General features: G+C 50.1%; 1 protein-coding gene across 2 annotated transcripts in view; it reads left to right on the plus strand.

Annotated features, from left to right (window-relative positions):
• Positions 1 to 23,978, plus strand: part of STX8 (syntaxin 8) — a 240,353-nt gene that overhangs the window by 207,971 nt on the left and 8,404 nt on the right. Inside the window, exon 8 of one of the 2 annotated variants that reach the window (XM_019944173.3) lies at positions 3,943 to 4,192. The exons of the other annotated variant lie outside the window; for it this stretch is intronic. Coding sequence (XP_019799732.1) covers positions 3,943 to 3,992 — 50 coding nt within the window. The 3' untranslated portion in view covers positions 3,993 to 4,192. Of the gene's footprint in view, positions 1 to 3,942; positions 4,193 to 23,978 lie in introns of those variants that run through there. 2 annotated transcript variants of the gene reach the window in all.

A 23,978-nucleotide genomic window follows, 5' to 3' on the forward strand; every position in this document is an offset into this window, starting at 1 on the left:
GGGAAACCAACACGAAAAGGGAGACAGGATGTGTGACACATGGACGCCATCTAATAGAAAAGAAACAGACTTTTTCCAAGAAAGGCAAGCTTGCTCCTGGTACGGAATATTTATCACAGTAACCGGAGCATATAATTCAACCGTGACTTTACAGAACACACAGAAACTCTTCCATTCGGTTGATAACTTAGATCTGACGAAATCCTCACATCTTCCTGGAATTTGTTTCCATACCCACCACACCGTGTAGCATCTCCTTCTTGAGATCACAGGTCAAGTGGGGAAACCCCCCGAACCTCCGCAGCAGAGGACCCTAGAGAGGGATGCCCGGGAAGAGTTAGCACAGCCTGACAAGGGTGTGTGTTCTGCACTGTTCCCCATCTCCCCTTTCCCAAATGGGAGCTTTCGGTAGACGGTCAAGGTGTTTATCTACAAGTATACGTTGGACGTATGGGAGGTGATTAATTACAAGTCACAATATGGAGAACTGTGTACGGCCTAGACTGAGAAGATGCCCGTCAATCAGAAATCCGGGACTCGTAGAGCAGAGCTTCCACGACTGCTCCTCTGTGCATGGTAGCAAGATGTGATTTGAGATTTTTCTCCCTTTGGGAAGGAATTGAATGCAGGTTGGGTTGCACTTGGGAGGCTCGTATTGTGACGTGTGTGGTGTTAGATTATTGTGATTTTAGAGATGTTTGTGGGTCTGTGCGCACAGGCACACGTGTGGTGGCTGAGCAGCCCAGGGGAGGCTGTCACGGACCTGTGTTCCTCTTCTCTCTCTTGCCCCCGATACCTGCTTATTCCATGTGGTACAGATGCCGGTGACACTCATCCCCGGTGCATCCGCACCTGCCCTCGATCCCCGTGCCAGGCCACAGTGGGAGGCATTTAACACAGACTCCGGCCTGGCGATGAGTCAAAACAGCACCTAAGCGTAGTTTACAAAGACAAATAGTGGTACAGAGTGCATTTCACAGCAGGAGAGGAGACCCCGCATTGCCCGCCCTGCTGGGCTTCCCACTCTTCTGAGGAAAGTACTTTCAGCTCTCTCACTTGTTTCTTGGGGATTTTACTTTCTTATTTCTAAACAATGTGCTTATACTAGTATGACTTGAGTCGATTGCAGTGTCGAGTGTTATCCGTTAACTTCCTGCTGTGGAAGACCTTGCGCTTACGCTTTCCCTCTATGCGACCAATAGAGTCAAATCACAATGGTTAAGTCGTTACTCAGCATTTTCATCTTGACTCTATCAATACTTTTAGCTGAGCCATGTAGCTTACTAGAATCAGATTTCCTTTCTCACACAGTAGTTTGTTCTTCCTAAACTTACTGTCGTTTGTTTCCCTTTGCTTATCATAATTCTTGCCCTAACGTAGTTCAGAGCTAAGAAATTCCTGTGGGTGTGGTGAAAAGCACATGAAATGATCTGTCTTTATAATGTTTTCCTTGGGGGTCGGCCCTCCTGAAGTCCTCCTGGAGCTGAAAAATATCTTTATCCTACTTGCAGCGGAGTGATTGCATATATAGAATTTTAGGTTGGAAACAATTTGTGATCAGAATTTTGAAGGCATTTTTCATCGTCTTCTAGCTTTCCTTGTTGATATTGAGAAGTCCAGTGCCATTTTGATTCCCGAACTTTTTTATATGTCCTGCTTTGCTTTTGAGAGAGCTTCCCTTCAGCTTCAATAGTCTAAATTTCACAAAGAGGAACCATCTAGTAACTTCTCCCCTCACCCTACACTATTGTGTTGGGTACTTTGTAGACCCTTCAGTCTGGAATTCATTTCCTTCAGTTCTGGGCATTTTTCCTTACATTAAAGCTTTGATAATTACCCCCTCTGTTTTCTCTCTTCTTTTCTTATGGTACATTCCTTAGTTGGAAATTGGGCTTTCTGGTTTAGTCCTCTCTCTCCTGTTTTTCCTCTGTCTTTTTGTTCATTTGGGGGACATTTCTTCAGTTGCATCTTCAAATCCTCCCATTGAATTTCTTTATTGCTGCTGTCTTATTTTTAAACTCTCAAGTTTTCTGATTTTTTTTTTTGTTTTTTTTCTGGTACGCGGGCCTCTCACTGTTGTGGCCTCTCCCACTGCGGAGCACAGGCTCCGGACGCGCAGGCTCAGCGGCCATGGCTCACGGGCCCAGCCGCTCCGCGGCATGTGGGATCTTCCCAGACCGGGACACGAACCCGTGTCCCCTGCATAGGCAGGCGGCCTCTCAACCACTGTGCCACCAGGGAAGCCCAAGTTTTCTGATTTTTAAAAGTTATTCTGGGGACTTCTCTCGTGGCGCAGTGGTTAAGAATCAGCCTGCCAGTGCAGGGGAAATGGGTTCGAGCCCTGGTCCGGGAAGGTCCCACATGCTGCAGAGCAACTAAGCCCGTGCGCCACAACTACTGAGCCCACGTGCCACAACTACTGAAGCCTGCACACCTAGAGCCCATGCTCTGCAGCAAGAGAAGCCACCGCAATGAGAAGCCCGTGCACTGCAATGAAGAGTAGCCCCCGCTCGCCACAACTAGAGAAAGCCAGTGCACAGCAACAAAGACCCAATGCACCCAAAAGTAAATTAAAAAAAAAAAAAGTTATTCTGTTCTAGTTTTATAGATACAAAACATTTTATATCTCTGAGCATATTAGTGTTTCTTTGAGGTTTTCTTGTTTGCATTGTATGTTTTTGCTGAATTCTTTTTTTTGTGGGGGGGGTATGATTGGGGGGTTTTCTTCTTTTTGGTCAAATATCCAGTGATGCTTGGCTACCCATTAATTTTTTAAGAATGAAGCACTAAGGAGACATCTGAAAGTTTTATACGCATGGGTAGGATGTGTTGAGTTGTAGGTTTCACAAGCGATTATCAGACAGGAAGGACCTAGTCATTTTATTGGGGGCCCCAAATGCTAGTGCCTGTAGGCCTTTTCTCTTTGGTTAGTCCCTTTCTGCTGAGAAGGGGTCCTGTGGTCTCCTGCCTGGAGAATAGAGGCGGAGCTGCTAGCATTTGGGAGCCTCATGCAGGAGGGGGCAGCAAACTCACCATCCCATGTGACAACGTGTATTTAGTCTCCTGTTTTCAGCCTCTCACCTTATCCCTTCCTAATTCTGCACCTGTTGCCCCATGTTCAGAACTCCTCTGGTCCCGTTCCTCCACTGACCCTCTTTCCTGAGAGGACAGGGCGCAGGTAGCGTGGCTGGTTGTGTGGGGCGATGGAGGAGGTCTGAGGTGTAATTGGTCCTCGTGTAGTCTTCAAGCAGTCCCCCTGTTTTTGGCTCTGCTTTCAGAAGTACCTGGTGCCTCCCATCCCTGAGCCTTGCCGAAGATCTGGCCCAACAGCCAAAGCCCTCTTGGATTCCCCCCGCCCCCAATTTGTTTGTTTCAGCACCTACTCTCACTCATCCATCATTTACCCCTGTGCTTTCTGTCTTCCAACACTGTATTGATACGTCTGTTTGGATATCATTTTCTCCCCTAGTCTTTTGGGTTATGGGTTTATACCATTTGTCCCCCTTGAGGTGGAGTCGGGGAAGGGGCAGAGGTAACCACGGGTGTTTGATTTGCTGTGTTTAACGGAACCAGCAGGTCGCATAAGCGCACCCTACAGTCTTCATTACAGCCCTGAGGTCGGTAGTGTTATTCCCATAAGGCAGATAGGGAACCAGGAACCCCCAGAGGCGAAGGCCCTTTGTCACGGTCACTTAGCTAGTCAGTAGCCGAGCAGAGATTTCAACCCAGGTGAGCCTCTGAACCTCACACTCCTCCGCCCACATCACACTTCTTCTGATTCTCCAGGATTGCTCGGGGATTCCTTCTTAGCACACTGAACAATATTCATCAGGACTGCATACCGCGCACAGTCCCAAGGGACAATGTAGTTCGGTTAACGGGGCTTTTTTTTCCTCCTTCCCTTTGTTCCCCGAAGCAATTATTTCTTTATTTCATTTAAAGACTCGGCCTCCGCAGCTGCTGCGGACAGCTTAGAGTTGTCTGAAGGTTGAAGACAAGAACCAAGCCGCGAGCTTACGAGCCATCAAACTTGAAAGATGTATTGAGGTGAAATACTGCTGCAAAAGCCTCCCCACCAAACCTTTTTTTTTTTAAGTGCTTTTTTTTTCTTTCCAAAATGAAAAAGAACCATTTGTACTATACATGCATTAAAAAACCCTGCAGCTCACGCACATAAAAATCTTCAGCTCTGGCGCTGTTCAAGACGAGATTGTTTTGGTAACTGCCCACCCCACCCCAATAGAGCAAACAGTATAGTCTTCCGAAGCCAAAGTAATTGCGTGTCGTACACTGGTATTTAGAGTCAAAGATCAGTATATGTGTGTGGGCCCAAACACCCCTTCCTTCTCTCCTTCGGAGAAGAATCCTGTGCTAACGGTTAAATAACTTTGTTTTCATACCGAATATTTAAGTTGCAGATGTGAGCCACACGGGCAGAGGTTTGAAATCAAGACAGCTGAACTGCCAAAGGTACTTTTGGAGTTCACGTTCAGCCGTTTGGATGAAACATAAACTGACTTCACGGGGAAGCATTCAAGTGGAGTTTTTCATCCCATGTATGATCTTGCCCTATTTATTTATTGACTTTTACTTCCAAGCCTTACCTGGGTCTGGCATTTCCCTTGGCATCCTCAAAGAGGTCCGGATCGTTATTGGCCCGTGTGAAGCACGGTGATGCGGGGATTACAGAAGAAGTTGGTTGCAACTTTTCAGTAGTGAGCACGTTAGTCACTTTTGAAGGGAAAATGTGAAGGTATTGTTTGTGTTTAAAGTGTTTGTTTTTCTAAGCACAAATCCCTTAGCAACTGTACGTGAAGACAGGTTTATTTCGGCAGAATTTGTGGTAAACAAGGGTGTTCGTTTATGACCAGGCGATGGTACGTGGAATGGTCTCGTTTGCAATTCACAGGCGTGATATAACCAGGCCAAGACCTTCCTGAGAGAGAGTTTGCCACTGTGTGTTTCCCTAAGGTGATTCCTGCTGCAGAGTGCCAGAGGTACACCGGTAGGCGTCCTCGCTCTGCCTCATCTAGGGACAGGCGGGCACCCTGTGGTCCAGAGTGCTTTGGGCTGAACCTTGGGTCCTGGAGGCAGGCCTTTGAGAAATGGCCCATCGGGGTAGATCAGGAGCCTCAGGAAGCAGCCTGGGCCCGGGGAGACCGAGATGTCCCCGATATCCCCCTTTGAATCGTTACTTTGGTGTCTCCTGATTCTGGTTGTTTTTTATGTTCATCCAGAGTCAAGTTTGGCAACTTATTAGCAACCAGAGAGATGTTTCTGTTGACCAGATGTTGCCTGAGGTGCTCATTAAAAATGCAGATTTCTGAGTCCAACCCCATGCTTTCCTGAACCTGGCTGGCTCTCCGGATCCTGGGGCCTGGGAACCTGCTTATCCCTTCCAGCTCCAACGACCTCCACCCAGGTTCTTAGGCAAATCCTATTATCCAGGGCCATATTTTCCAATTTTCCTTGATAAGGGTCACATGATGCTCTTACTAAAAATACAAGTTCCTGGGCCCCATCCCGGAACCACTGAATCAGGATCGCCAGAGGGGTGGGGCCTGGGAAGCAGGGAGAACGGAACCTAGTATTCCAGAAAACTTCAAATCCTAAGGCCAAAGTTGCCTGCTGGAAACCATCAGAGGGAAGAAACCAAGCCCCATCCATGCCTTTGAAAGACTTTGCATCTGTTAATTAAAACATAAAACCAGCATGGGGAATTCCCTGGCGGTCCAGTGGTTAGGACTCGGTACTTTCAGTGCCAGGTCCGGGTTCAGTCCCTGGTTGGGAAACTAAGACCCTGCAAGCCATGCAATGCAGGAAAAAAAAAAAAATTCAAAACAAAACCAGCGAAAGACTGAGGACGACCCAGGGTCTTTGGGCCCCAGGCAAGTCACATCGGAAATTTTCATAAGTTACTTTTACCTGTCCCATTTCTAAGAACTTCTGAAGCTTTCTAATTCTGGTAAGTTGAAGTCAGGATCTAAAATCAGTCCTTATTCTCCTGGTTAAAAGATTAGGGGCAACTTTAAATTTATTTTCTTTTCACGAATTATTTCAAAAAGTATGTTTCGTTTGCTGTGATTCTTCAAAAGCAAGCATCGCTTTTTATGCTTTTAAAGGAAAAAAATTTTTCTATACCTGTCATCTCTCGTATCTTCTGATGTCTTCGACTTCATCAATATGTAAACCGTGAGCGTCTAAGTTTATTTTCTTTAGCTAATACTATCACAGTTAACCTTTTTTTTTTTTTGTGAGACCTCTGACATGTGGTTGATTATTGGTTTCTTAATTTGAAGATTTATGGGTGGCAAAATGCTGATTTTTCTTTTAAAAGAATGTGAAACTGAGAGACAAAACACAGAATTGTATATACCTGAAAAGAGATGTCCAGATCCCCTGTATCCTGCCGAGGAAATTTCATTGCATAAATGGGTTACTATTAGTTGATGGAAAAACTAAGTTAACTGGAATCCCCAATTCACCAATCGTGCCAGTTAACTGAGGTATTAGTGTCCTGTTTAAACTCTCAGAGCTATTAAATTAAATGGTCATGACACGAAACCTCAGAAAAGTCTTATTGTTGTCTAGAAAGATTGTGTACAGGTGTTACTAGCCTGCTTTAGAATAAAAAAGGCTTCAGTATTCTCAAAAATCATTTCCTCTCCTGAGGAAATGCACCATAGTAAAATAGCCTTCTCCAGTGCGGTAATTGCTGGCTTTCCGCTTCAAAAGAAAAATCCTTGAATGTTATTCAGGTTGCAGTTTCCATCAGACTTTTCTGAATAGATGATAATAATTTTGTGTTGGATTAATAAAATAATTCCAGAAAACAAAAGGAACCGTAACCCCTACAGACAGAAGTTGTGGGAAACATCTAGTTGCTTAAGAACATCGTTTTTAATTTTATAAGATGAGTACAGTTGAAGCTTAGGAAGTGAAAAGCGTATATTCTATCCATTATAAAAGCTCTACATTTGAAGCTGGTCTGGTGAATACTTTTCTTGCGTTTACACTTTAACACCATGAAATGAAAACTCTGAGAATTCTGTTTCAAACACAGAAGGTTGACTATTGATCGAAAGGAAAAAACCTCCTTCAGTTAAGAAAAGTCATTTCTCTTTATCCACAACTTGTCAGAGTAAAAGATATTATTTGATGGCAGCGGGTTTAGAAGTTACTACAGGCCGTCATGTGAGCTTCATAAAATACATTCTCTCAGATGCTTATCACCCGGGGTCACGTTCCATTTGGGGGTCTGACTGTGCACCCCTTTTTCCCTATTGAGGATACCTGTCTGATTTCCTGGACTACCTTATCCCCTGACACCCCTAAGTAGTTTCTACATCAAGCACCTAAGCTCTCTTGCTTCAGCCTGTGCTGGTTGGTGTCTTAGATATCCCTTAGGTACATGCAGTTCTTTATTTGGGTAAAGAAAGACAGATTCATCTCTATAAAGCTACTTTCTCATTTCATGTATTCAAATCTGCATTTCCTCTCCGAATCTCTCGTTTACCTGGGTAGGCTGCCATAGGTGAGCCAGGGGACCTCAGCTCTGCTCTTCTTGGCCAGAGAAGTTGGCCAGAGGCATGTGGAATAGAGAAAACAGCTTTCCTCTGGCTGACCTTTCTTCCTTTTTTTTAATAAATTTATTTATTTTATTTTTCGCTGCATTGCTGCATGCGGGCTTTCTCTAGTTGCGGCGAGCGGGCGCTACTCTTCGTTGCGGTGCGCAGGCTTCTCATTGTGGTGGCTTCTCTTGTTGCGGAGCACGGGCTCTAGGCACGCGGGCTTCAGTAGTTGTGGCGCACAGGCTCAGTAGTTGTGGCGCACGGGCTTAGTTGCTCCGTGGCATGTGGGATGTTCCCGGACCAGGGTTCAAACCCGTGTACCCTGCATTGGCAGGCGGATTCTTAACCACTGCCCCACCGGCTAAGCCCCCGGCTGACCTTTCTTCACACTCTGATCAACAGCTAAGTCTAAGGATCAGGGAAATGTGGTGGATCGTTACGTTAATAAAACAGACACCTGGAGACACTTTCATTAATTTAAAAAAAGGATAGGGCTTCCCTGGTGGCGCAGTGGTTGAGAGTCCGCCTGCCGATGCAGGGGACACGGGTTCGTGCCCCAGTCCAGGAAGATCCCACATGCCGCGGAGCGCCTGGGCCCGTGAGCCATGGCCGCTGAGCCTGCGCATCCGGAGCCTGTGCTCCGCAACGGGAGAGGCCACAGCAGTGAGAGGCCTGTGTACCGCAAAAAAAAAAAAGGATAGCTTCCAGTTACATGCCTTCCTGTTGAAAACTTTCTTACCAGGCTTTAAAACAATGTAATGTTTGAAGGAATGTAATGGAATGAATGTGCGTAGCCTAGGATGTCAAAGAGGAGGAATTATAGTGAGAAAATATCAAGTACTAACCGAGATATTCTTAAATGTACAAAAACGTACAATAAATGTGTGGGAGTCTTGGGGTAGAGGGGAGAAAAGGGGGAAGCAGCGTGGGGCTTAGTTTCTGATGCGAGTGTGGGCAGGACCCCAGAGAGGGCTTTGCCAGGGGAAGGGGGTGGAGCTCTACCAGCCATCTATGCGAGACCCATACCTGAGCCTTTTTACCACTGTTACAATCGCTCCAACAGACTGTCTGCTTCATATTTGCCAGCCTTAAAGTAGATTGTCGGTCCGCCTGCAAACGCCCCACCAAAATAGGGAATTTCCCCATTACTGGCGAGTCCAACAGACAAGTTTTATATAATCCCAGTGGAAGAAAAGCAAATATTATGCTGTCAAAACTTGCTTGAAATAATACCCAAGATGTCCAGAACCAGGCTCGTGGTCTTCTCCAGCCCTGCGCTTCTTTCTCTGTTTTCTAATTTGATGAGCAAGACCACCAAGTGCTCAGCTGCTCCAGCCAAATCCTCAGGAGTCGTGGCTGGCTCTTCCCTCCCGCCCCCCTGCATCCAATCTGATGCCCGGCCCTGTCGATTCTGCCTCCTGAGCGTCTGTGGAAAAGCCGTGCACGTTTCCTGCAGATACCTGCCGTCCTCTGGGTCCCTCCTGTTGTTTCCTGACCCATCTCCCCGTCTCCCTCCCAACCTACCCTTCACACACTGAAGCCAGGGCGCGCTTTGGAAACATGGGAACTTGCTTTTCCCAACCCTTCCGCTTCACCACCACTTCTCTCCAAGGAAACCTTTCGGAGACTCTCCATTGCCCGGATTCCTCGTGACGACACTCAGGGCCCTCTGTGACCTACTGTTCCCTCATCTCCTGCACGTGCGTAAGCGTGCGCACACGTGCACACGCACACACACACACACAGCTCTGCAGCAGCAGATGTCGGGTGATGATGGTTTGTGCCTCCACACCGATTGCCTTAGACATGTTTCTTCACCTGTCTAAGCCCTGGTTTCCTTACCTGCAAATCAGGGATGGTCCTGGTGGCCTCGCAGTAATCTGGCAGATTCCTGAAGCGTCTGTTGCTGTTTTTATTGTAACCGAATTAAATGTTTATATTGATTTGGAGAGAGGGGCCATGCACACGGCATGGGATCTTCCCATCCAGGCATACGATTGTGGCTCCTTTATTCGAATCTTCCTTTCACGTCCCCTCAATGTTATGGTGTTTTCAAGAGAGCAGTCCTGTCCATTTTTTTTTTTTTTTTTTTTTTTTTGCGTTACGTGGGCCTCTCACTGTTGTGGTCTCTCCCGTTGTGGAGCATAGGCTCCGGACATGCAGGCCCAGCAGCCATGGCTCGCGGGCCCAGCCGCTCCGTGGCATGTGGGATCTTCCCGGACCGGGGCACGAACCCGTGTCCCCTGCATCGGCAGGCGGACTCTCAACCACTGCGCCACCAGGGAAGCCCAGTCCTGTCCATTTTTACGAATTTCTTTGTCCTCTGTTTATTAGCTTAGTTATTAACCAGCTTTCTTCATTGTGTTTTCTGACTGACTGTGACTGGTTCATTACGAAAGGGTTGATGTCAGTGTCTTTGTTGACTGGCCTCGTTCCTTTAGTTCATGTAGGTTTTCTGTTGGCTGTTTAGTAATTTGCAGGTTAGGCGTCCTCCTTTTCTGCAGGTGATCATTTTGTCTCCTTTAGTTCTTGAAGAGAAATCAAGGAACATGTGTGGTTAGGCTTTGAACTCACGGTTAAGAGGAGGGTTGACTTGGGCAGCAAAGGGCGACTGTTGACCCTGGGTAGTTCTGGAGCGGGGGAGACAGCAAGGCAGGCTAGTCTTTGGTTTTTTTTTCCCCCCGCACCACACGGCTTGCGGCATCTTAGCTCCCTGACCAGGGATCGAACCCCGGGCCCTCAGCAGTGAGAACGCAGAGTCCTAACCACTGGACTGCCAGGGAAGTCCCACGGTAGGTTAGTCTTGAACCGAGCAACTGGCTGTGGAAGCAGAGAAGATGGTGTGGAAGTTGTGTTGTTGGTATTCTTAGGTCTTTCTGTGCTTCTGTACAGTCTTAACCTTATTGCAAACTTTTTACCGTGGCCATTGGACAGTCAAACCTGGGTTCATGCCCAAGGCCCAACACCCAAGAACCTTGAAGCCTTAGATACGTTGCTTCACCTTTCTGGGCTTCGGGTTCTGTCACCGTCAGCATTGTCGTCACGATAATAATATCAGTTGACAGGGTTGTTACGGGGCTTTGCGTGTTGTACAGAAGACGGTGAGCGGGGTGCCTGGCACACGGTAGACCCTCAGCCGACGCTCCCCGTGGCTGCTGCCGCCCCGTCCTCATCAGATCGAGGCAGAGCCAGACTTCCCCTCCGGTCCCCCTTCTCCGGCCCTCGTCCCTCGTCTGAGAAGTCCCTAAACCCGGAATCCCCTTCCCCGCCCCCATCCGTCCTAACCCCCTCCTGCGGCTGCTGCCCTGCCCTCACCTCCCAGGATCTTTCCTCTCTCAGCCTCCCTCTGGCCTCTCACCCTGTAACCATCGCTGCCTTGCCGACCAAGACCATCTTCTGAGCTCCAGGTCCAGCTGCTTATTTGGTATCTCAGTTCAAACCGCTCTGCAGTGTATCGAACCGACCCGCCCCCAGTTTCCTCTGTCTCAGTAAACGATACCACTGACCCAGTTATTCAAGTAGAAATCTTGTTTCCTCTCCTTGTGCCACCCCAGCCCCCTTTCTCATCAACAAGGAAGCCCTGATAATCCTGTTCTAAAGTGTATCTCCGACCCCTCCACCTCCACTGCCGCCACCCCATTCCCCCTCACCGTATTGCCTGGGTGCCGTGATAGTTCTCTCGAAAAGGACGTGTTGGCTTTACTTGTCCCTGGAGACTGGACCCTCCCGTCCAGTCTCCACACGGTGGTGTAAATGTCTGTGTAACGTAAATGACATATCACTGCTCCCTGCTTAAACCCATCAGTGGCTCTCCCATAAAATCCAGCTCCTTGCCGTGACCCCCAAGGCCCTACAGAACTTAGCTCTTGGTTCCGTCACTAAACTCATCTTGATTTCTCTCCTTCTCATTGGCCAGCCTAGCTGCGGCGGCTCTCTTTCCACTCTGTGAAATCCCCAAGTGCTCTGTGCTCACTGCTCTCTCCAACTGGAATGGTCTTTGCCCAATTTTTAAGACTGAATCCATAACTTCTAGGTCACCAGAAGGAGGCGCTGCAGTAAAGCAGTTCTGATCCTAGCACCTTGTTTGTTTGTTTCCTCAGCACTTATCCATGGTTTGTAATTGTCTCATTGTGTGATCACTTCGATCTGTCTCCTCCATTGGCACGTAAGTTCCGCGGTGCGAGGTATCACGTCTGTCTTGACCGTTGTTGTATTCCCAGCATCTGACGTGGTATCCGGTACAGTGTAGGTTCGTGATGGAGGGAGGACGACTTGGCTTCTCCTGTCTTTGCTCAGCCGAGACCCGGTCATGAGCCACGTTAAGTCCTGCCCTCGCTGGCCTGCAGCAGCTCTTCCTTCTCTCCAGAAAGCTCCATGATTTCTCGTTTGAGAAATAGTGGTTAGGGATATTCTCCAGAGTGACAAGGAAGTTAACCAGAAAAGAGTGTGCTCTTTATTCACCTTAAGTCACGAAGACTTTAGTAGTCCTGATTATACCCGCAGACCCTGAGAACCTGGATTTGAAATGGGGGTGGATGTTAAAAGGTGACTCTGATGAAAACCAGGTTTGTTCATGTCTTAGATACCTCACTGATGGCCTAAAAAGTCTAATTTCAAAAGGGACAGAAAGCCTTCCAGCCATCTTGTTGGTGACCCAGAATGTTTCAACTAGAAATGTATTCCTTTAGTCAAACTCCGTCCTTTGTTTAAAGTGCATATATCTTTAGCATGAGACATCAGTAATTCAAACTTATGTTCTTTGGGAGATCTTTTGGTTGGGGGAAAAAAACAGAATCACTGACATTATCACAATAATAAATCCAGGTGAGTTTATCATAAGGACCTGGGTTACTATTGTTAGGAAGAAAGGCAGACCTGGGGAGCCTGTATTGCTCCTGATTTCCTAGTGTAGCTCCAGAGAAAAGAACCTGTTTCCCAACTCAGCTTCATGTGCTGGGCTAAAATGGGTTAGGGGCTGCTGGCCAGCCGGCGAGTTGGCCGACCTCTCTGTATGCCCACGCCACCGTGGTTTGATGTGTGGGGGCATGGGGTATACACAGCTGACTTGGGCTACCCTTCCACCAGAGCTTTGGTCTAAACAGATCCTATTTGAAGGGGCTCTAGGCACACCAGGAAACTTGTCTGGTAAATCCACAATAAAAGAAAAAGTGAATGTTTATCGTGCACTTACTGTGTTGCAGATACTCTTCCCAGGGCGTTATATATACTACTCTGAATCTCATTTTACGGGTGAGACCCAGACAGGTTAAGTAGCTTGCCCATAATCACACAGATGGGAAGTGGAGCGGCCAGGATTTGAACCCAAGCAGTGTGGCTCTAAAGCCACGGGCTTAACTGTCCTTCCGTGTCACTGACACCGTGGGTAGATACAAGGAGATATGGGGCACATAAATGGGGAAGGGTGGGCAAGGCAGAATGACCAGGGAGAGGGCACTGAAGGAGGAGGCCTGGTGATGCCGTGGTTAAGAATCCACCTACCAGTGCAGGGGACACGGGTTCAATCCCTGGTCCGGGAAGATCCCACATGCCGTGGAGCAACTAAACCCGTGCTCCACAACTACTGAGCCTGTGTGCCACAACTACGGAAGCCCGTGCATCTAGAGCCCGTGCTCCACAACAAGAGAAGCCACTGCAACAAGAATCCCGTGTACCTCAGTGAAGACCCAACACAGCCAAAAATAAGTAAATGAAAAATAAATAAATTTATTTTAAAAAAGGAGTAGACAGAGGGTAGTGGTGGGTCCCGGCGTCATGGGGCCAGGCCTCTGTTGAGGAGTGACAGGGGAGGAGTTCAGCCCAGGAGGTCAGAGCTGAGGTCCCCGCAGATGCCTGCAGTGAGAGTGGGCTGTACTGAGGAAGAGACCCCGGGCATCTGGGTCAACCATTCAGTCCTGATACACTGGAGTAAAGAGGTTGTCTGATCACCAGAAGCTGAAGAAATGGACGTTGTAAACAGCCCATTGACTGTAACAGTCAAGTAATGAAGGTTTTGGTGGTTCCTGACCTAGGGACCTTGTAGATAAATTGTTGTGCTTTAGAGGACTTTGAGCAATGTGGATCTCATGCATAAATTTGTTTTTGTCTTCCTTTGGACACTTACTGGCAGAAGTGATGAACAAAGCAAAGCTGGTGTCAGATCCCTTCTAACACGTTGGTCGAGACCTTAACGTCATTCGGTCCAGCGAGCAGGTGTGACACATCTGAACAGGAAGGCATTTCTGTCCTATAACAAAACCCAGTTAGGTTGAAATGCAAAACGGTAGAGTGACAAAGTGAGATCAGTGGGCAAGTTTGACAATATTAATGAGCAAAGTTACTCTCTTGCCCGACTTTCTCGTACAAAAGTCTCACCAGAAGCCACTCGCGGTCGTTTCCCCGGAGCCAGCGTGAGGCCGTGACGATGAACGTGTGGGCTGGGGTTCATTTACTCTAGTCTTACGCTCGGTACCCGAATTCAGCAAGAACAGAAGAACAGCGTCTCATATCCAGAAAACTGTCCGAAGGGACCCCTTGGAGCAGATGGCAGAGGCTGCCAGACGGCACACAGGCCGCCTGGAGGTCCAGCCACGTGAACCCCCAGCGGCTCCGCGGCCGAGCCACTGAGGTTTCCATCGTGAGCTGAACGGGGCCCCGCCCAAGCAGAAAGGCCTCAGGCCAATTACGCAACTAGCCAAGAGCCTCTGGCGGCCTCCGCATTTGTTTAGATAAAACTTGAAATCATCAGCGAGCTCTTGAGCCAAAGTCTGTCTCTGTGAGGAGAAAGTCAGACTGTGTAAACCTGCCTAGCGCCACGCTGTGTGGCCTCGGGACAAGTCCCGCCACTCCACCCCCAGAGGCGGGAGCAGCGTCGTCCTTAGGGAGACCTCTGGCTGTGTGTGGCCTGGTGCGGTCCTCACTGGCGGGAGGAAGGGTCACACTGAGGGTGGCCACCGGAGCCGGACCCAGTGGCCCGGCTGCCTTAATCTCACTGCCTGCCCGGCCCCGTCCCCGTCCCCGTCCCCAGCCCCACGTCAAGCCCCACCCCGCCCTTGAACCTGTAGAGGGGACGCTGATTGGCGGAGACTGGAGCTCAGGAGAGAAGGGGCGCTGCTAGCCTCTCCTTTCCAAGAAGATGACCTTTTGGACCCAGAAAGGGTAACTGGGCTCCAGCTGCCTTTATTCAAGGTGCTCAGAGTGCTTCCCACGTATCTCGTTTATCCTCATGATGCCCCGAGAGGTAAGTTTGTTTGAGATTTCTGCACAGTTATGATTATGCCTATAGATTCGAGTTCCTGGCTCCATGTCATTCTAAACCTGGAGTCTCATCCCCATCTCACTTTTCCTAACATAACTAAACCCTTCGGGGAATGAAATGTCTCAGGCCTTAGCCTAGCCAAAGGGTGATTTTTTCCCCCCCTCCCTTTTTTTGTTGTTGTTAAGTTTGATTTATTACTTCGCCTTCTAGCCAGGCTCAATGGATGGTCAGAATATTATAAATAATGTGGATTGAAAAGATCGTGCTGAAATGTTTATTGCATGCTTAGAGCACAGGGGATGGCGTGGAGAGCGTGGCCGTGGGGAAGGAGGGGCGTGAGGAGGGGGTGGGAAGGCAAATCTTGTTCTGAGGCCGTGTTGGTGTGTCCACAAAAGACAGCGCTCTGAAGGGAAGGCTCGTATATTGCAAGCCGGCAATCAGAATGCAGAACTGTTCCAGCGGGTGTAAAGAATATTCCTCAAGAATGCCAGGACCATAAGGAACTAATCATTAGACATCCCCCCCCTCGTCTCCTCACCCACAGTTCTCGAAGGGGGCTGCTAACAGAGCAGCCACCACGCTTTGTAAGTAGCTCCCCAGCATCCCGGCTTTGGGGCGCCCTCCAGGATGGGGCAGCTGTGTGTGCCTGAGAAGGTGCCTCCTTTGACTGATTCAGCATCCAGTGCTTTAGCATCTTGAATCTCTGTCCTTCGGGTCCACTAGAAATACAAATGTTATCCGAGGTCAGGACCCCACCCGCACACGGGAAATGAATGCCACATCGGCCCATTGGCATCCAGTGATCACATGTGAAGCTGAAATCACACCAGGCTCTTCTTCCTCTCTTGGGCCTTTCCTCAGGCTTCTGTGAAGAAGAAGGAGGGTCGAAGCTCCTTAGCAGTTAACGCCATCTGGGTCAACCTGATTCTAGATAGAAAAGTCTGGCAAACCAGTGAGATGGTGCTTTGAGTTGTTCTCTATTCTGAGCAAGGTCGTCTTTGGGCCACTCCAGGGGTGGTCCCACAGATCTCAGAACGTGGCGCTCTCTGTCAGGAGGAAAGGAGGCCGAGTAATATTGGTGCGGGACTGTGGGCAAGTGGGACTGGTGTGTCAGATACATCCCAGGCTGTGCCCCTTCTCCACGAGGCTGTGTGTCGTCAGCTGGGCACCCCGACCCATCATCTTTGCAGTACCCAGAGAAAGCCATGGCTCTTCCTGTGCTGTTAACAGATGACACTTGATTTTGTGGTGTGGAGAACTTCCAGCGAGCTTTTAATCCTGATCTCTAAGCCAGTGGTTCTCCAATGTGAGCGCCGGAAGAATCACGTGCGGGGCTTGTTCACATCCAGCTTCCCGCCCCCCGCCCCCACCCCCGCCACCAGAGACCCAGACTCAGTAGGCGCAGGGTGGGGCCCCTGAAATTGCATTTCTAACCAGCTCTCGGTGATGCTCCTGAGATCACGCCACGAGTGGCCCTGCTCTAAACATAAACGCAGCATTTCCAGCGTTAGGTAGTTTTTGGTAATAACTCAGGAATATCTACAAATGGCAGCTGAATCAAAGTTCCAGGGCATGAAGGAAATGTGAACTGGGGCTGTTCAGTGTGAAAGAAAGAGGGTCCACTTGGTTGAAAACTGAGTCTAAATCATCTGTGTTGAAAGAAACCCATGAGCATCTGGTAAAATCCCAACATTTCACCAGAATGTACCTCTGTTCATTTACTTGAAAGATAAGTATAGGATCTATTCTCTCCTAGAAGTTTATATCCAGATCACTGACCACTGATGGGCAATATATTGATTTTGAGTTTGGCAGTACCAACTGTACTTACTTGTACCCCCTTGGAGTTCTTTAGAACCAATATTTTATAATAGCCTGTTTTATTGAGTGTATACCCTTTCATGCATTCATTCACTCATTTCTTTTCAACACGCGTTGATCACTTACTATATGCCAAGTACTGTTGTAGCTGCTAAAATGTCCACGTTAGCTACCACCAAGTAAAAATGCATTTGAAATCCTTACTACTGACCCTTAAAATACCAAGCAGTATTTGAATCTAAACAGTGAGGCGCTATCCAGTCAACCAAAAACAAAAATACGTACGTGTCGAGCACGTGTTAAATGACATCTGTCCTGGGCATCCATGGGTAGCATGCTGGGGACACAGACATGGAAACACAGGATCTGTCCTCTCAAAGCATTTCAGACCATCAGGGAGGTAAACCCTGAACCCAATCAGTTGTTCATTTCCCCAAGTATTAAGTCAATTTCTCTAAGGCACGTGTTCGATATGCAGGAGCCGCCCAGGAAAAGCGGTCCCCAGACCGCCTTGGGCACGGGAGAGGTGGTGTCCCTGGGGGAGGGGACGGTTCTGAGCTGAGGCCCAGCACCGGTGTCGGGGTGCCGGCGGCGTGGAAGGCGGTGGAGGGCTCCGAAGCGATGCGAACGGTCCCTGGCAAGGCGCGGAGGTGTGAGCGAGGGCGGCATGTTGAGTGAGAGGCCAGGGTGGGAAAACCGGATCGTTTCTTTGGGAGTGTGTCACTTTTTTATTTTGTGCCACTTTTTTATTTTGCTTTGAAATGATTTCTGAAGTATCTGACAGACCATGTTGCATGCAAGCCAGTGAACATTTCAAAGCCAAACCCGACATTTTGAATGGCCTCTTCTACTTCCTTTCAGAAGAGTGGAGAAGGAGAAGTTGATGACGTCATTTCAGTATTGTCCTCAAACACCTTTTATCATCTGCGCTCACAACACACAACTGAAAGGCAGACACCCTGTGTGTTTGTGGACAGTGTGTGAGAGGCAAACACCCGGCGCTGGCCTGAACACACTCATGACACTCCGTGGCCGTCAGGGTGCCTTTCTGTGGACTGCAGTTTTGTGGTCTCCTTAAGCCCCTTACACACTGATCACCTTCAGAGGAAGAGAGAAGGCAAGGACTTCTACCTGGATTCCCGGGCTCCTGGGTTGCCTTACCCTTGAAAGGGCCTTGGGCCACATGTCGTGGGCCACCCCTGCAGGCCGGTCCTTCAGATGAGCCGGTTCCCAATCTTTGGGCTCTACCGCCCTGAATCCTGGGGCCTCCGATACTTCTGTTCATTCTTCTTGCCAATAGAATCCTTGCTCAACAGTTTTTAGGCGGACCGTATTCTAGAACGTATGGCTGGGAATCTTGCCCATTTGTTTGTTTTTTGAGAAGTAGGATCTTTTCTTTATTTGGCTGCATTGGGCTGTGTTGCTGCTCACGGGCTTTCTCTAGTTGCGGTGAGCGGGGGCTACTCTTCGCTGCGGTGCACAGGCTTCTCACTGCGGTGGCTTCTCTTGTTGCGGAGCACGGGCAGTAGTTGCAACAACTACAAGTAGTCTGAGTAGTTGTGGCTCGCGGGCTCTAGAGCGCAGGCTCAGTAGTTGTGGCACACGGGCTCAGTTGCTCTGCGGCATGTGGGATCTTCCCAGACCAGGGCTCGAACCCATGTCCCCTGCTTTGGCAGGCAGATTCTTAACTACTGTGCCACCAGGGAAGTCCCGCCCGTTTTTGTTTTTTGTTTTTCAGTCGGCTCATTGGTGACCTCATTGACCCTGGGCACCTGTCAGAGCTGCATAGGGGCTTGGAGGGCACCAGTGACCACCCCGTGTGTTCACGTAAGAACCCATGGTTTCCTGCCTCACTGACAGTTGGCACTACTGAGATGGTGCGTTCCATCTGTGAAGGTCAAGTTTTATGGATCCTCAGGTGATACGCTGTCCTTAGAAGGATGTCTTGGTCATGAAGAATGTTAGAGAACAGTCCCGGGTGGAGGGGGCATCGTTGCAGGGGTCCCCAAGACGGTGGGAAGGGCACCTTCACTCCACAGAGTGAAGAGTCCTGTGGTGAGACTGTGCCTTGGGTGTGTGAGCTCTGCATCCTGACCGGTCCTGGGTATTTCCTACATTGAACTGCAAGCCCGCTGCTGCTTTGGGGAAGGGGCCCTTTTCCATGACCCAGTGCAGAGTGGCTTCCAAGTCTTTGTGGTCCTTACCCCACCCATCCTGGTGATGCCCGTGGGCTCACAACTCTCCTTCTACTAACGAGAAGCTAGCAGCTGACCAGGGTGCTGGATAGTTTCCACTCCATCCCTGCGGCCACGCATCTCACTGCAGCGATAATTCATTCAATTCACGTCCCAGAGCTGGACGAGGAGGCCGTTGGGGCGCTCTGGGTAGAAGACGCACACCCTTCTGATAGAGCGAATATGACTTGCATTTTATCGAAGAGCTCTTAATCTATTATTTGTTAATAAGTGTATTTTTCTGTTTGTGCATATAGGCACGCACGCTGTTGGAGAATTTTGCATGAGCGTAAATTTCAAAATCTGTTTTCCTGGTAGATTCTCTGAAGAGTGACGTAGAGAAGATTTTCAAGAATGGTGTGGGAGCCGTATGTGGGTCTCCCTGAGTGGTCATGCCTGAGGGCAGGTGGCTGGCCACATACCCCTTGGAGGCCCCTTTCTCCTGCGTGTTGGTGGCGTGCATTGGTGGGGGGATGTGGACAGCACTGGAGGCTTCAGGGGTCACGGACGGGGCAGGCCAGAGGGCCTTCTGTCCAAAGGTTGAGGACCGTGAGTGCCACGTTTGTAGCGAAGGCAGTCTCCAGTAGGTGACAACAGCAACCAGTGTCAATTGAGAACATGCCGTGGGCCAGGTCGCGCTCAGCACTAAACGTTTTTACCTTGTTGCGTCTCCATGACAACTCGGGGAGCTCAGGGTTAGCATTCTCCTGATTCCAGGCTCAGAGAATTGGGTTCCTTCCCCAAGCGACAGAGCCGCGATTTGAACGCAAGCCATCTGGCGTCTCAGCCCACGTGCAGCTCTGGCTGTTACATTCTGCGGCCTCCCAAGGAGGGAAAGCGTGTGTTCACGCACACGCGTGTACACGCTCGTCTTCCATCCCTTTGCTGCACCACTGGGAAGTGACACGCGCGGTGCTGGGGGGTAATGGAACAGAGAGCTTACGATCACTTAGCGGTGATCACTTGAAAGCAGGGGTGACCGTCAGATCACAGTAGGGCTCGTTTTTCTGCCTCGATGTTGGGGACGGGCTTCACAGCCAAACTGAGGAACCAGGACATATGTTCTGGTTCTCTGGTAAAAGACTCGGCTCTTCAAGCTAAAGGACCACGTCTGCTGCTCTCCTCAGCCCTTATTTTTCTTTCCTGCCACGGCTCTTAGCAGTCGTCTTCCTTCTGCCCTCCCCACTGTGGCTCTTGGTTATATATAGTCCCTGTCACCTTGGGGGCCAAAGGAATGCTGAGACTAGGCAGGGGGCCGATACGGCCTCCAAGACACAGAGCGACTCTCCACCCAGAGCCCCAGGAACAGTGCTAGCCATCCCCACGTCAGCCAAAATGGGTTGAACCGGCTCCTCCCAAACTTCGGGTGAAATTTTGTGTCTACTCTGTCATCCGATTCCTACCACCACCCCCTGGCTTCCTCTTGACTTCAGCCCCCAGCTGGTGGCCAGCACTCTGTAAAGTGAGAGGGCCCCTGGTCAAGGCAACAGCCCTCTGTTTAAGAAGCACACTTTCCACTGGGGCATGGAATTGTCAAAACCGGCCCCCCGAGGACACTTGGCCACCCAAGCAGCAGTGCGCTGCCTCGTCACCCGGACCGCACTTCCCCGCAGACCAAGCAGTGACGGAGCACACTGGCCGGGGTCCCCCTGCCCTGGCAAGTCCTTCCTCTCCAGCTCGCCTTTTCTACACTCCACAATAAGTCCCCTTTCTGTTTCCACTTGTCATTACATCACCCTTCATTCCAGCAAACTCTCGTCATGTGTTATTTCTAAGCTTACATATTATTAACATTCAAGGATAGCAGTTTCCTCATGCCATGTAGGAAGGCACCTTAATCTCACCCGCAATGTGTTTCCAGATCCCACCGTGGATGGCCGGTTTCTGGAAGGTATCAGTACCCCCTCCCCCACGTGCTCCTGGAAGCTGAGGGAGAGGAGAGTGTGCCTTTGAGCGCCCCCTTAGCCTGTAGGATAGGAAGAGATGGGCTGTGTTCCTCTTTCTAGCACTTAACCCCTTCTAGCTTTGGGGTTTTGTCTGTCTTCACCTGCTGCGCCCCCGACACACACACACACACTCACACACACTCACTCTCACAGATAGCAACTCAGTGAAGGCAGGAACGTCTGTCTGTCTTGTTCGTTGCTGTATCCCCAGTGCCTGGTACCCTGCACATGTTCTATCAATGTTTGTTAAATAAATCAGAAGCCGAGAGAGAGAGAACCCAGAGGGCATCGGCGTTGTTTCTGCTTTCCTCGCCAAATCGGGAGTAGGGGCCATCTGTTTCATTTGCGGATTAAACACTGACGGAGCCGGCTCCATGTGTAACGTGTATAAAGGGTACGCGTGCCCAGCAGCAGTAATGGTGGCACAGGTGGCTCTTGTTAGGACTGTGGTGGCAGGAACAATGTGTGCTCGCCTGGGACCTGCTGGATCCAGACGGCCCGTGGGCCCTACACGGTGTGTCTGGGGAGGAGGGGTCCCCAAAGGGGAGGCTCTGAACACCTAGTTCACCCCATCCACGGTGTCCTTGTTAGCCTTGTTTACAGCGGGGCCTCTCCTGCCCTGCCCTTTGCTCTAAATACCTCTTGCCCGAGAACTTGAGGGCAGCTTTTCTTCACTTTGATCCCTCGGGACATCTCTAGCGAATCAGAGGATACTTGCAAGGTGATAGGATGTGTGACTGTGAAAGAGAAGAGTTTGGTCTCTTAATGGTGACAGCTGTTTCAAGTGGGACCTCGGCCCATTCAGAGTAAGATGCTAGATGCAGCACAAGACGGTAGGCTCCCGGGAGCTATGCCTTTGCACCGTCCTTCCAGCGCTCAGCCAGGAAGGCGAAATTGTTCTCGTGTGACTCTGATACTTTTACAAATAATTAGAGACGAACAGTTGTTCTCGCTGATGGTGTCTTTACTGAAGGATCTTGGTTACAAGTAAGGGGAAATGACTCTGGCTCGTTTAGGTTAAAGAACATGTAATTTATTTGAACGACGTTGGGTTACTTGCAAGAATCTAAGGGATGATGGGGCCAACCAAGTCTCAGGAAGGGTCAGAAGATGGGCAGGCCTGGGACCTTCCAGCCGGAGTTGGTAGAGTACCCCTCCGGAGCGTTCCTTTGACGGTGGCTGAACCCCAACTCTGTCAGTCCAAAGTCACAAAATTCCTGGAGAAGAAAGCCTGGTTCGCTTCACTGGCTCCACCGCTAGACCCACCAGCTGTATCTGTAGGAGCAAGTTGAACAGACATGGCCGCTGCTTCCTCCCCTGCCAATAATATGTTCCTTTGAGGTTTGAGACGCAGACACTCAGTTCAGATCTACCACCGAGTAGCCTTTGCATCTTGGCCAAATGATTTGCTTTAAACAAAACACAGCAGATGGGTAAGCATTTGATGTATTGAGAAAGCGTCCTCCTGATGGCCGCCCCTCCCTGCGTTTCTCTACCTGAGTTAGGACGTCAGCAGCAGCGCCTTCCTGTCACCTTGCCCGTTGTCCCTAATTGATGCCAGGCGATGCCTCCCAGTCCGTAGGGCCCGAACGAAGGGGTTTGCAATGGTGAATCCATAGCCTGACTGGAGCCACAGAAACCTTCTGATCCTTCATCGAGAGGGAACTGTCAGAACAAGGTGTCCATAACCGAGCTCCCGACCGTGTTTTCAGAGACACTTGAGTTTCTGCCAGACTCTCGCCGGGTTCACATTCCCAGGGGTACCAGTGCAGCACAGTGAGAGGGTGTTGCTTAGCGAATGTCGGTGCGCCGGAGAATTGGCATTAAGTGATTGACTCGACAACTCATAATCTGCTGATATGAAGGGTTATCTGCTTACAGGTGAATCCTGTTGAATTATGGCCGGGCAGTTGCCGGGCTGAACTTATCTCAGGGACGGGAAATGAGTAACGCTTTAAGAACAAAGATGGGACCTAGAAACTAGTCAGCACTTTCTGTGCAGGAAGCAACAGTAATGTCTGAGTTTTTACACAGCCCCTCCAGGGAACGGTGTCTTCTGCGGGGGGTTTTAGTTTTGTTTTGGGGAGGCAGGGGTGGGTCGATTTTCTGCCTTTCTCATGAGACCGGGAGACCCGTAAAGAGATGACGTGTATCTTTGCCCTGTCGGACCTGACCCGCAATGAGGACTCAGTAGATCGTGTTGAGTTTGGTTCTGGTGTGGGTAAATCTAACTCGCTTGGGCGGTGCCCTCGGCTAGGGCACTTGACCAGCAAGTCTGACCCCTCCGTTGGGACCTGATTTGCCCCGGGCCAGGGAGATGAGCTCTCAGGTCCTCATGCTGGGTGTCCACGAGCCGAGTGTCAGCCTCACCACTCCCATGGCTGTGACAGGGCCACCTGACGCCCAGCAAGGCCCTCATTCCTGGAGCCCAGACCCCATGAGCCCGCCTTTCACTGGGCCTCCATCCGGCTCCTCTGCCCTGTCTCTTGCAGTCCTAATTCTTTTTAATTTCCTGTTTCTAGGCAAGTCCTTTTTCCCTCCTCCCCACACCTCCTCTCGGGTCACCCTCCCTGCTTCCTGCTGAGAACCGCGCTGCCTCTGGCCCCCAGATGTGTCTCTGCACCGCTCTCCTCCCCCCAGTCAGCTTCCTACTCTTCAGAGTTGCTTCTTGTCGAGTTTTTCTATTTACACAAAGCAGGACCTCCTGTCAGCATTGAAGTGGGGTGCTCATCCGGGGCCTGGGCCCTCAGAGGACAGGGGGAGATGCCAGCGCCAGGAGGGTGCCTCTCCCCTTCCCACGTCACCCCAGCACAAATCCAGCCCAGGCACACTCAGGGGAACCAGGTTCATCCCTCCAAAGACTCATTTCGGAGAAGACCCCAGCTCTCACCCTCAGGAAGCTGGTACTTTCCAGAGTGGAGGCAGCGTCAGCACCCGTGTGTGCCAGGTCCTTGGCCGGGGAACGTCACGTAACCCTCCCGCAGCCTGGGGACACGTGTGTCGGCCCTGTGGACGTGGAACACGGAGGCATCGAGCGGCCAGCTCGCACGGGCCAGCAAGGGGCCGGGCTGGGGTCGGCAGGTCCTCCCTGTGCCCGGCGCCGTGTGCGTAGGCTGTGACCTTGTCGAAAGGCAGAGACACGAACGCCGTC

The sequence above is a fragment of the Tursiops truncatus genome, chromosome 20, assembly GCF_011762595.2.
Source record: "Tursiops truncatus isolate mTurTru1 chromosome 20, mTurTru1.mat.Y, whole genome shotgun sequence".
Lineage (NCBI taxonomy): Eukaryota > Metazoa > Chordata > Mammalia > Artiodactyla > Delphinidae > Tursiops > Tursiops truncatus.